General features: G+C 41.0%; 1 protein-coding gene across 6 annotated transcripts; it reads left to right on the top strand.

Moving 5' to 3' along the window:
• Positions 1 to 518: 518 nt before the first annotated feature.
• LOC115590796 (vitellogenin-1) lies at positions 519 to 10,525 on the top strand. 6 transcript variants are annotated; one of them, XM_030432219.1, is made up of 34 exons: positions 519 to 568; positions 1,194 to 1,214; positions 1,462 to 1,613; positions 1,702 to 1,953; positions 2,037 to 2,198; positions 2,281 to 2,429; positions 2,516 to 2,666; positions 2,773 to 2,930; positions 3,015 to 3,180; positions 3,283 to 3,408; positions 3,499 to 3,717; positions 3,804 to 4,021; positions 4,105 to 4,202; positions 4,286 to 4,410; positions 4,483 to 4,584; positions 4,694 to 4,813; positions 4,912 to 5,098; positions 5,260 to 5,353; positions 5,444 to 5,629; positions 5,720 to 5,858; positions 5,947 to 6,148; positions 7,239 to 7,654; positions 7,752 to 7,796; positions 7,913 to 7,987; positions 8,090 to 8,296; positions 8,382 to 8,524; positions 8,610 to 8,745; positions 8,836 to 8,959; positions 9,031 to 9,211; positions 9,311 to 9,405; positions 9,494 to 9,588; positions 9,771 to 9,936; positions 10,077 to 10,238; positions 10,329 to 10,525. In XM_030432219.1, the coding sequence occupies exons 1-34, from the start codon at positions 529 to 531 to the stop codon at positions 10,439 to 10,441; spliced, it is 5,025 nt and encodes a 1,674-aa protein (XP_030288079.1). In that variant the 5' UTR covers positions 519 to 528; the 3' UTR covers positions 10,442 to 10,525. The 6 variants fall into 6 exon arrangements, with proteins under 6 accessions (XP_030288079.1, XP_030288081.1, XP_030288080.1 ...); XM_030432221.1 differs by having other exon boundaries at positions 529 to 568; positions 7,239 to 7,643; positions 7,735 to 7,796; positions 10,329 to 10,456; XM_030432220.1 differs by having other exon boundaries at positions 529 to 568; positions 7,239 to 7,651; positions 7,731 to 7,796; positions 10,329 to 10,456.
• Positions 10,526 to 12,283: the final 1,758 nt, after the last annotated feature.

Below are 12,283 nucleotides of genomic sequence, written 5' to 3'. Positions count from 1 at the left end.
TGTATTCACAATATACTATTTTTCAAAATTGTTGATTGAATTAAAATTAATGAATAAAATAAAAAATATAAATCATACAATTATAAAAATAATAAAATGTTCCTCTTTTATATGTTATATCAAATAAAAACAACATATTTACCAATAATTTAACATAGAGTAACTACCAAAAAAGGTGATATTTTCAAATTAAGTAAGGATTATTAAAGGAAAACAGGGGTTTCTTCTTCCATATTACTGTCAAATGAATTGTGAGACACAGCAAACATTTTGAAACAGGATGATTAACTTTGACCTCGCAGATTTGAGGAGAATAAGGTCAGGTGAACCTAACTTTTCATTAACTAACATACTGACCCATGCTGGAAAAGCCAAAGTTTGTTTCAATCTAAAAGGTGATATGACCAAATTATCTAATGAAGTGTATTGATCAGATGTGCTTCCATGTCATCCTGGTTTTGATTCATCAGCAGAATTTTTGTTTTAAAAGGCTGCCTGTGACTGCAGATGTTCACAACCCCATCAGCCATGAGAGCGGTCGTGCTTGCCCTGACGCTGGCCCTTGTGGGTGAGTACGACTTCAGTTTTTACGAAAGGAGTTTTTGTATCAATTTGTATCAGACACTGAAAAATACTTTACATTTTGTGCCATTTTAAAATAATCTCTATGAAATGGTTGTTTCCAAAAGAGAGTTTAAAGTTCAATGTTGTGTATCATATAATTTATTTAAAAAGCACATTGTCCATTGTTTTTAAACTTCCAGATTATTCAGTTTATCATACTGTAATACCATGAACAATGTTAAAGTAAAAAACAAAAAATCCTTTCTTTGAGCTTTTTTTTGCTAATGTTACAGTGTAGGCTTAATGGTTGATGTTTCCAGTTTTCCTGCTTTTTAAAGTCATAGTATGACCCAGGTGCCTGCAATAATAAAATTAAAGTAAAATGTAATTTAATGTTTAATTAGATATAGTTAATTTACAGTAAAGACAAAACTGTATAAACAAAACATCTTTAAGTTTTCAATTTCACGTGTACCTTTTCAATATCATTTCTTTAATTTAAAAAGGTATATACAATAGAATAATATTACATTGGATTTTTCAAAATTAATTTAAAAAAATGCTAGACACTAGATTTAATAGTTTTACTATTGACATGATGGATTACTGAATTCTTTTACATTTTTCAGCTGGTCAACCTCATAACCTTGGTAAGTTTAGTACTTTATTAAGATCTTCTTTCATTTTTTCAATTGATATATAGTAACAGATAAAAAAAGAAAAAAAAGTGGATTCATTGTAATATTTACCACAGCTAAATTAACTGAAAGTAAATTATCCTGGTACAATCTGTTTATTTTATAATTCATTGTTCAACATGACGCCAGATATAACTCTATTATTCTTGGGGACACGGATGAATACTTCTCACTTCTCTGAGTGAAACTGTTCTTACAGCTCCTGAGTTTGCTGCCGGCAGAACTTATGTTTACAAGTATGAGACGTTGCTCCTGGGCGGTTTGCCTGAGGAGGGTTTGGCAAAAGCCGGGCTCAAAATCAGCAGTAAAGTTCACATCAGTGCCGCAGCCGAAAATATATACCTGCTGAAGGTAAAGATAAGAATCATGTTTAAAAAACAATCCATTTTGATATTAAACACAAACTGACATGTAATAAAATTTAATTTGCACACTCTAGCTTGTGGAACCTGAAATCTTTGAGTTGAGTGGTGTCTGGCCCAAGGACCCTTTAATCCCAGCAGCCAAGCTGACTTCAGCCCTGGCAGCTCAGCTCACAACTCCCATCAAGTTTGAGTACACCAGTGGTGTTGTTGGGAAAATGTTCGCCCCTGAGGGAGTCTCCACAATGGTGCTTAACGTTTACAGAGGTATCCTGAATGTCCTTCAGCTAAACATCAAGAAGACACACAACATCTATGAGTTGCAGGAGGTTTGTCAGAGATCTTTTAGTACTGAACCTAGATCAGTTACAGGAAGTTGAATCTCCCCATTAATGTATTCTCTTCTCTTCAGGCTGGAGCTCAGGGTGTGTGCAAGACCCTCTATGCCATCGCTGAAGACGAAAAGGCTGAACGCATCCTTTTGACAAAGACCAGGGATCTGAATCACTGTCAGGAGAAGATCATGAAGGACATGGGGTTGGCATATACTGAGAAATGTGCAAAGTGTCAGCAGGTAAAATCAAGCAATTTCTTGTATAAGGAAAAAGTATGAAATGTTACATGAGATTAAGAAACTTTGTGGTTCACCTTCACAGGATTCAAAGAACCTAAGGGGAGCCACAGCATACAACTACATCCTGAAGCCAGCTGCTAGTGGTATTGTGATCCTTGAGGCAGCTGTCAATGAACTAATCCAGTTCTCACCTTTCACTGAGATGAATGGAGCTGCTCAGATGCAGACCAAGTATGTCAAAAGATACTGAGAATGTGATAGGCTATTGTTTGGAGGTGATGGAGCTGCAAATGAACCTTTCTCTGATTACTTTCAAGGCAATCCTTGGTGTTCCTTGAGATCCAGAAGGCCCAAATTGTACCAATCGAAGTTCAGTATCTTCACCGTGGATCTCTGAAGTACGAGTTCTCCACCGAGCTCCTTCAGGCACCCATCCAGCTCATCAAGATCAACAATGTGCAGACCCAGGTATTGTCTCAGAATTCTTCAAAAATCGGTGAAGTCATGAATGACAATATGTGAATCTCCACTACATTAAGTGATTTCCTCTTCAATCCTGTGTTCTCACATGTAGATTGTAGAGACTCTGAACCATCTGGTCAGCCACAATGTGGAGAGAGTTCACGAGGATGCCCCTCTTAAGTTTTTGGAACTTATTCAGCTCCTCCGTGCAGCCCGCTTTGAAGACCTGGAAATGCTCTGGAGCAAGTACAGAACAAGACCAGCCTACAGGTGACTTTTAACATTTGAAAAAGATATAAGATAAACAATATATGGCACGTGTACAGGTTCACTCACTCCATCTTCATCTTCCAGGCAGTGGATCTTGGATGCCATCCCTGTCATTGGAACTCCTGCAGCTCTAAGATTCATCAAGGAGAAATTCGCAGCTGATGAGTTGACTGTTGCTGAAGCAGCTCAGGCTTTGATTGCATCCATTCACATGGTGACAGCAAGCACTGAGGCCATCACGCAGGTTGAGGTGGGTATAAACAAGTAATCAACCTATAAACAATAAAGCAAGTTATTCTGGTGGCAATAAGAATGGATGAACAACAGATTTCTGACTGTTGCTCTCTTCTAGGCCCTGGCAGCTAACAACAAAATAGTGGAAAGCCCAATTCTGCGTGAGATCGTCCTCCTTGGCTATGGTACCATGATTTCCAAGCACTGTGTTGAAATGGCTGTCTGCCCTGCAGAACTCATCAAGGTGATTCAACCTTGTTATTATCATATACTTTAAACTCTGCACATTTCTGCATGACTAATTGATATTTTAATTTCTCATGTTCCTCATCAGCCCATCCAGAACCTCCTTGCAGAGGCTGTTGCTGAAGCTGACACCCAGGAAATCAGCCTGCTCCTGAAGGTTTTGGGTAATGCTGGCCATCCTTCTAGCCTTAAACCAATCACAAAGATCCTGCCTATCCACGGCACTGCAGCTGCTTCTCTTCCCATGAAAGTCCATGCTGATGCCATCATGGCTCTGAGGAACATTGCAAAGAAGGAGCCCAGAATGGTGAACTCTTAACACTGAAGAGTATTTCAAGCTATTCCACTTTTTACATAAAACTCGGTACTCAGTTTTCTTTCTCCTGAAATTAGATACAAGAACTGGCTCTTCAGCTGTACATGGACAAGGCTCTTCACCCTGAGCTGCGTATGCTTGCATGCATCCTGCTGTTTGAGACAAGGCCTGCCATGGGTCTGGTGACAACTCTTGCCAACATTGTGAAGCAAGAAGAGAATCTGCAGGTAGCAAGTTTCACCTACTCACACATGAAGTCCCTGACCAGGAGCACCGCTGCTATCCATGCCTCAGTGTAAGAGCACCGTCTGATCCCCTTTTATCATCAAGTCTATCTCCTCATGTCTGCTTACTCAGATCTTTATGTTTTCATTGCAGTGCAGCAGCTTGCAACGTCGCTGTCAAAATCTTGAGCCCAAGGCTGAACAGACTGAGCATGCGTTATAGCAAAGCTGTCCATGTGGACAACTATTACAGTAAGGCAGATGTCACATCTGGTTAATGTTACCTCAAGTTTCTATTATTTTCTGTAGTATCGACTAACATCAAACTTTTTCAGGTCCCTTGATGATTGGTGCTGCTGCCAGCGCTTTCTACATCAATGATGCAGCCACCATTCTACCCAGATCTTTTGTGGCCAGGACCAGGGCCTACTTTGCTGGAGCTGCTGCTGATGTTCTGGAGGTGAAGAAATAACCTGCTGTCCAAAGTATGAAATCAGAAATGTGATGCTTTAACAAGTTGAATTTGTCCTAGGTTGGAGTCAGAACTGAGGGACTCCAGGAGGCTCTTCTGAAAAACCCTGCACTCCTCGACAATGTCGACAGGATGACCAAGATGAAGCGTGTCATTAAGGCTGTAAGCAATGAAACACCAGGAAGTCACAAATACGAGGACAGATTAGAGTATAATGGTGCTTGATAAAATGGTGATGAATTTGATGGGTTTGTATTCCCTTTTTCCACAGCTCTCTGAGTTGAGGTCTCTACCTGCCAGAACACCTCTGGCCTCTGTCTACATTAAATTCTTTGGACAGGAAATTGCCTTTGCCAACATTGACAAATCCATAATTGACCAGGCCATTGCGGTACGACTCCAAAGTCAACGTCAAAACCGATTTAATGACAAATTGCTTATCACATTTGTTTGTGAGACACAAAAGTAATGTAAAATTCCACTCTACAGCTTGCCACTGGCCCCTCTGTGCAAACATTTGGTAAGAATGCCATCAAGGCTCTGCTGTCTGGTGCTTCCTTCCATGTTGCTAAGCCTCTGCTGGCCACTGAGGTGAGGCGTATCCTGCCTACTGCTGCTGGTCTTCCAATGGAGCTCAGTCTGTACACTGCTGCTGTGGCTGCTGCAGCTATCCAAGGTAAGCAGAAGCTATAAAGCATTCACATTTTAGCTTGTACTTATCCCACTAATCTAGCTTTTGTCATTAAAAGACGGTGTTGTCTTGCTCATCTAATAGTGGAAACAAGATCGTTACAGGTATTATACTAGGCGGTGATGCAAAGGTTTATCTGTTCTTAGTCAAGGCCACCACAACACCAGCTCTGCCGGAAAACTTCCTCCTGGCTCACCTTATGAAGACAGACATTCAGCTTGAGACTGAGATCAAACCAAGGTATACATACATATATAACATCTGACACATGAATGAGTTCAAAGTAGAACATGTCATGATGTGTAACTTACAAATGTCCTCTGCTTCTAGTGTTGCTGTGAACACATTTGCTGTGATGGGTGTTAACACTGCCATACTCCAGGCTGTGCTGATTTCAAGAGCTAAACTGAACTCGATTGTGCCAGCCAAGATCGCTGCAAGACTTGACATCAATGAGGGCAACTTTAAGATCGAAGCTCTGCCTGTTTCTGTCCCTGAACACATTGCAGCTGTGCAGTAAGTCTGATCTTTTAAAACATTGCCTTTACCTTGTAAGAAGAAGATTTATTTTGAGCTCATGTGATTAAGTTCTGTTTCTTTCAACAGTGTTGAGACTCTTGCTGTGGCAAGGAACATTGAGGATCTTGCTGCTGCAAGAATCACTCCCATCATCCCTGACAAAGTCTTGAAGCCTCTTTCAAGGGAGATTCTCTCTTCTAAAATTGCATCTGCTTCTGCTAGCTTCGTAAGCATTTAATATTTGTCTTTTTAAATAACCCAAAAAATATTTTTATAATTAAGATAAAATAGTTGATATTTCATTCTCTTTAAAGTCACAATCCTCTGAGATCACTGAGCAAGATGACATTATGAAAACCAAAGCCACTCAGTATGAGAAGAAGTACTGTGCTAAAGTTTTTGCCATTGGACTGAAGAGCTGTTTCAAGGTGGCCACTGACAATGCCGCTTTCATCAGGGACATTGCCCTTTACAAACTGGCTGGAAAGCATTCTGTGAGTCTATCTTTGAAACCAAGTAAGTCTTCAGAACACAATACTTTTGCATTTTGTAAAAAACACTGTGAACAAGTCAAATATTAATGGCATGACGACTTCTGCTTGATAGGTGAATGCTTCAGTAAACTTCTCACTTTATATACCAATCAGCTCTCTAACTTCCACAGCAAAACGAAGCCTGTCTTTTTCCTCTTTTTTTCATGACCAACACTTGCTATTTTGCAATGACCATGAAAGGTGCCTAGTCGAGCAACGGGAAGAAGCTAGCTTAACATTAGAGGTACTTGGGAACAAGATACCAGTCAGTCTCACCCTGCACTGGTACCGGACGAATTATCTCCTCATCATAGGGGCTACGCCAGAGGGGGAAACTTGAATTTCGTGGCCAGCCTATTTGTGTTCTGAAGGACTACAGCCCAAAATTTCTCAGCCACCGGGCGGGATACAAAGACGTCATGGCAGAACTTTATAACCAGGACTTAAGCCTTCTCTGCTCTGCCCAGCACTGCTCCACCTCACACCATCTAATGGAGCCAGAAGGTGGATCAGCTCAGATCACTGCCAGTGATGTCTCAGTAACTTATACAAATCTATTACTGTACACTAGTCACATCTGGTCTGCACCGACCTGCTGCGGCTCTGCCTGAAGGCTGTCCTTTGAATCACTTTGCCCATGTGTCAATCTAATCAAGCAGCATTGATAGTCACCTCAAATTATTGAGCTGGAATGTTAAGGTTTAAACCACCCTAACATGAGTAAAAAGGTCTTCTCGCACATCAAACAACTTAAAACAGAAACAGCCTTCTTGCAAGACACTTATTTTCACAGTTCAGACAGTGATCACCTTCTTTCAGGTTGGCTGGGGCAGCGGTTTCATCCTCTTTTCAAGCCAAAGCCAGAGGGGTTTCAATCTTTATCAGTCAAAACATTACCTTTGAACCGCACAAAGTGATCTCAGACAAGTTTGGTCGATATGTTAATATCTTTGGAAAATTATAAAATACAAGGGTTGTATTTGTAACAGTACTGCACTTCTGTTATGCCCTGTAAAACCTTAATGAAAAGCTCTTGATTTAAATATTAATGGAATATTTAATTTCACTTTCAGTTGAAGGGGAGATCATTGAGAGACTGGAGATGGAGGTTCAAGTTGGACCAAAGGCTGCAGAGAAGCTTATTAAACAGATCAATCTGAGCGAAGAAGAAATCATTGAGGACAGACCACTCTTGATGAAGCTGAAGAAGATCCTGGCTCCTGGGCTGAGGAATCGCACCTCATCCTCCTCATCTAGCTCAAGCAGCTCTCGATCAAGTCTGAGCTCCAAGTCCTCTTCCAGCTCTTCATCTCGCAGCAGCAGCAGCAGCAGGAGCAGCAGCAGCAGGAGCAGCAGCAGCAGCAGCAGCAGAGTCAGCTCCTCCAGATCTGTGAACAGACCTTCATCCAGAACCAGCTCTGCATCTAGCCTTGCATCACTCTTCAGTGCTAGCTCAAGCTCCTCTCGCTCCAGTGCTCGTGTCTCTATGGTAAACACCTGAAGATTGTTGTGGGACTTTGCGTGACAGAATATAAGTACATATAACACTAAGTGTGGGATCTGACAAAGATATTTCCTCTGAACAGAGAGTGGCTTATCCCCACAATTTCCAGAAGGACCACAAGAAGCAGGTATGTTTAGATTATGTTTTAAACAATGACAATGTATTGTGCAGCTGTAACATGTTTTGACCTATGTTGCAGTGTTCTCCTGGCTGGTGTTTAACTTCCTTGCATTATTGTTGCAGGCTCTCACTTCTCAAGCAGCATCACTTTCAAAGAGCAGAAGCAGTGCCGCAAGCTTTGAGGCCCTCACCAAACAGGTGATTCTTTGGTCATCTTAAATAAATTTAAAAACATCTTCAAATCTTTTCACTAATGGGTTTTGTTTATGTACTGTGAATTAACCCTGATCGCTCTCACAGAACAAATTCCTTGGCAATGAAGCACCTCCTGCCTTTGCCATAATCATCCGTGCTGTCAGAGCTGACAATAAGGTGATGGGATACCAGCTGGCAGTGTACTTGGACAAACCTTCCACCAGACTTCAGATTATTCTGGCTGCCTTGGCTGCTGACAACAACTGGAAGCTCTGTGCTGATGGAGCTATGCTTAGCAAGCACAAAGTCACTGTAAGATATTGTCTGGCTTATATAGAAACCAGGAGAAAATTTTAAAGGTTATTTTGATAAAATCATTGCCTCTGTCTCTCAATAGGCTAAAGTCAGCTGGGGAGCAGAATGCAAGCAGTACGACACCATGATCACAGCTGAGACTGGTCTTGTTGGTCCAAGCCCTGCAGCTCGTGTCAGAGTTGCCTGGAAAGACCTCCCTTCTGCCATTAAACGCTACGCAAAGAAGTATGAAACTTCCAGTGGTCTGTTTGCCTATTCACACGCATAACAGACTATGTGAAATGTCTGACATTTGGAAATTCTTTTACAGGGTGTACGACCTCATTCCTGCTAACCTGGTGCCTGGCTTGATTAAAGGAAAGGACGAAAACAGCGCCAATCAGCTATCACTGGCAGTGATTGCCACATCCGACAAGACCATTGACCTGATTTGGAAATCTCCAACAGTAACAATAATACAGTACTTCTCCCAAAATTTCAAGTCAGATTTGTTTTTGCATTTTGTTTGTAATAATTGTGAATTATTCTGTCCCCAGCGTACTGTCTATAAGCTGGCTTTGCATCTTCCCTACCCTCTGCCACTTGATGGAATCAAAGGTCTCACCCCCTTCGATGGCTTAGCTGATCAAGTCCACTTCTTGTTCGCAAAGGCTGCTGCAGGTAAGACTTGACTTCTTGTTTAAATATGAAATGCACAAACATTAACCACTAACAATTTTCTCTCTTCATAGCTGAGTGTAGCTTCAGCGGAGACACACTGACCACATTCAATGGCAGGAAATACAAGAACAAGATGCCGTTGTCTTGCTACCAAGTTCTGGCACAAGATTGCACCAATGAGCTGAAGTTCATGGTTCTGTTGAAGAAGGATCACACTGAACAGAACCACATCAATGTGAAAATTGCTGACATGTGAGTGTACAAGTACATTAAGAAAAAAAGATTGAGGCTGTGTTTTTTCCATCCACGAGGCAGAAAAACTAAATAACATTTATGCTTCTGCGCTTATAGTGATATTGACCTGTACCCGAAGAACGCTGACTTGATTGTGAAGGTCAATGGAATGGAAATACCCATCAACAACCTGCCTTACCAGCATCCTACAGGTACACAAAGTTGTTCAATTATTTTCAAGTCAGGTATTTACATTTTTTTTTAAGTAAAGGATTATGATCTGGTTGTTTGTTCTGTCAGCCAAAATCCAGATGAGACAAACGGGTGAGGGCATCTCTGTGTTCGCTCCCAGCCTTGGTCTTCATGAACTCTACTTTGACAGGAACTCATGGACGGTATACGCAACATTAACTATGGACAAGTTTATGTAAAATTAACTTCCTTTCTTTAAATACAATGTTGTGTTAGTTTAAATGGATTTTGAGGCTTAAAACTTTGACCTTAGAGAGAAAAGATAAAGATCTTTTCAAGAGCTGCTGCACTTCGATGACACTTTTGGTTCGATCTTCATATGCAGGTAAAAGTGGTGGACTGGATGAAGGGACAAACCTGTGGACTCTGTGGAAAGGCTGATGGGGAAGTCAGACAGGAGTACCGCACACCCAACGGACGTGTGACCAAGAGCGCAGTCAGTTATGCTCATTCCTGGGTCCTGCCCGCCGAGAGCTGTAGGGACACCACTGGTGAGACACAATGGTTCATTGACAGCAACACCTATTTTTAGATAAATGCCCCTCCTTCTTTCTTCTTTTCCAAAACAACTGCATTTGGTGCAAGCAAGTCTGTTGAACACGGAATGATGACCAACACCTTTCTCTCACAGAGTGCCGTATGAAGCTTGAATCTGTGCAGCTGGAGAAACAGGTAAACATTCATGGCCAGGAATCCAAATGCTACTCTGTTGAGCCTGTGCTGCGTTGCCTGCCCGGCTGCTTCCCTGTCAAGACCACCTTTGTCACTGTCGGCTACCACTGCCTGCCTGCTGGTGAGAAAACCTAGCTGGTTCAAGAGACAGAATTTGAGAATATGGTAAAAATTACTGCTCCTAATTGCTCTTCTCCCTTCATTTGTGCAGATTCTGCCCTGAATCGCCCCGAGAGTCTGAGCAGCATCACCAGCAAAAGCGTGGACCTGAGGGAAACAGCAGAGGCCCACCTAGCCTGCAGCTGTACTGCTCAGTGTGCTTAATAATGTCGTCCTATGTCAGTCACTTGTCACATGTGAAACACTTCACAGGTTTATCTTAAAATAAATTTTGATCGTATCATGACTGCATCTCAAATTGAGTTTCTGTTCAAGTTCTTTCATTTATACTGACTTCACTGAGCTACAGCAATGTATTACATGCAATGTGTGAGAACTTGTCAGCTGTCAAATTCATATTATTACAAAAATGGGACATTGGACTGTATTACCAGAGTAATTGCTAACTGTTGCTGCTGTTAGCTAGTTAGCTGACACTGCCTGGACTGGGAGCTCCGAGAACCAAGTTCTAAGTTCAAGTTCAAGTTCATAATAGTTTTAGAAAGTTCCTACAGGTCTAGGTCATTCTGAGATAGTAAAATATAAGAAGAGAAAATCTATATACACAAGATGAATAAAAAAAACAATTATTTAGGTTGTAAAAACAGACAATGTGTAAGATTAAATGGATAAGTAAAAAGTAAATAAAATAAAATAAATAACAACAATGAGTAAATAAGTAAAAGCAGCAATAATCAATCATTTGTGCAAAATAAATTACTTGCTGCAGGGACACAGCTGTTTTTGTGTATTTTTGTTTTGCACTTGGGGATTTTAAACCTGCGCCCAGAGGGGAGAAGCTGAAAGTCATTGTCAACCACATATGCGTTGTAGTTGTTTTATGTACAGGGCCTCCACGTTGAGCTGTGGCTCACCAATCAGCCTGCTGGACCACTTTACTATCTGGTTAAGTGAGTTTTTGTTTTTCAAAGAGAGGTTCCCAAACCAGGCTGCTAGTGTGAATAATAAAACCGATTCAATAAAAGCATGGTAAAAGAGGGTCATGATGGATTTATCGATATGGAAGCGACTCAGTTTCCTCAAACAGAACAGACGCTGATGCCCTTTTTTAAGCACAGCTTCACAGTTAGTTTCAAATGTGAGTTTTGAGTCAATAATCGGCCCCAGATATTTATAAGATTGCACACATTGAACAGTTTGACCTTTGATTGATGTGATGGGAGTGTTGCTGTTGTTTATTATCGGACCATCAAGTACAAACAGTCAATGTGCTAACTGTTTAGCGTGCTAACTTAAATAGATGTCTCTGCAACATTACATCAGGTGTTATTTCATCAAATTCTATTGATACCTAATTTGAGCTTATTTAGGAATGTTTTAAACCAACACTCTTACAAACAGATTGCTGCTGGAATGGGTCCTAAAACCTGGAAATAAATTAGCACTTCCAGTTCCCTCTTCTTGAAGCCTATGGGTTTTCTGAATGGGTTGTCTGTTAAATGTGCGAAAAGGCTTATGCTTAACAAAAGCTGAAGATATTTTCATGTTTTTTACAACAAAATAAAAATACAGTATGTAAATACCCCACACGTGAAATATCTGTTAGCTCAGCAGCTTAAATGAGACTACAGAAATTGTCAGGGACAACGAATGGCATCATGCCGAACATGGACACACATCTACTCACTAGTCAGTCTTTACAGGTGGACTTCAGTTGCAAACAATTCTAACTACAACTTTAAAACATGATCAATTATGTATAGTATTGTGTAATAAAACACTTAGTGTTGTTGACATTAAACTCATGCAACTGCCATGTAGTTTGCCACAGAGCAGTAAACCAAAATCCAATGGAAAATCACACATCCACGGCGATGCTAACTTCCGGGTTAGCCTACAAAAACATTTTATCCTGGCGCGCAGCTGGTCGAGTGGTTAGAGCGCATGCCATAAAACGCAGCCGATTCCGGCCGGAGGTCCTTTGCTGCATGTCACCTCCCCCTCTCTCTCCCATGTTTCCTCTCTGTCTACTGCTAATAAAGGTGT

Source organism: Sparus aurata, chromosome 11, assembly GCF_900880675.1.
Source record: "Sparus aurata chromosome 11, fSpaAur1.1, whole genome shotgun sequence".
Classification (NCBI taxonomy): domain Eukaryota; kingdom Metazoa; phylum Chordata; class Actinopteri; order Spariformes; family Sparidae; genus Sparus; species Sparus aurata.
The sequence above is the reverse complement of the archived record's forward strand: the minus strand, read 5'-3'. Positions and strand labels throughout refer to the sequence as shown.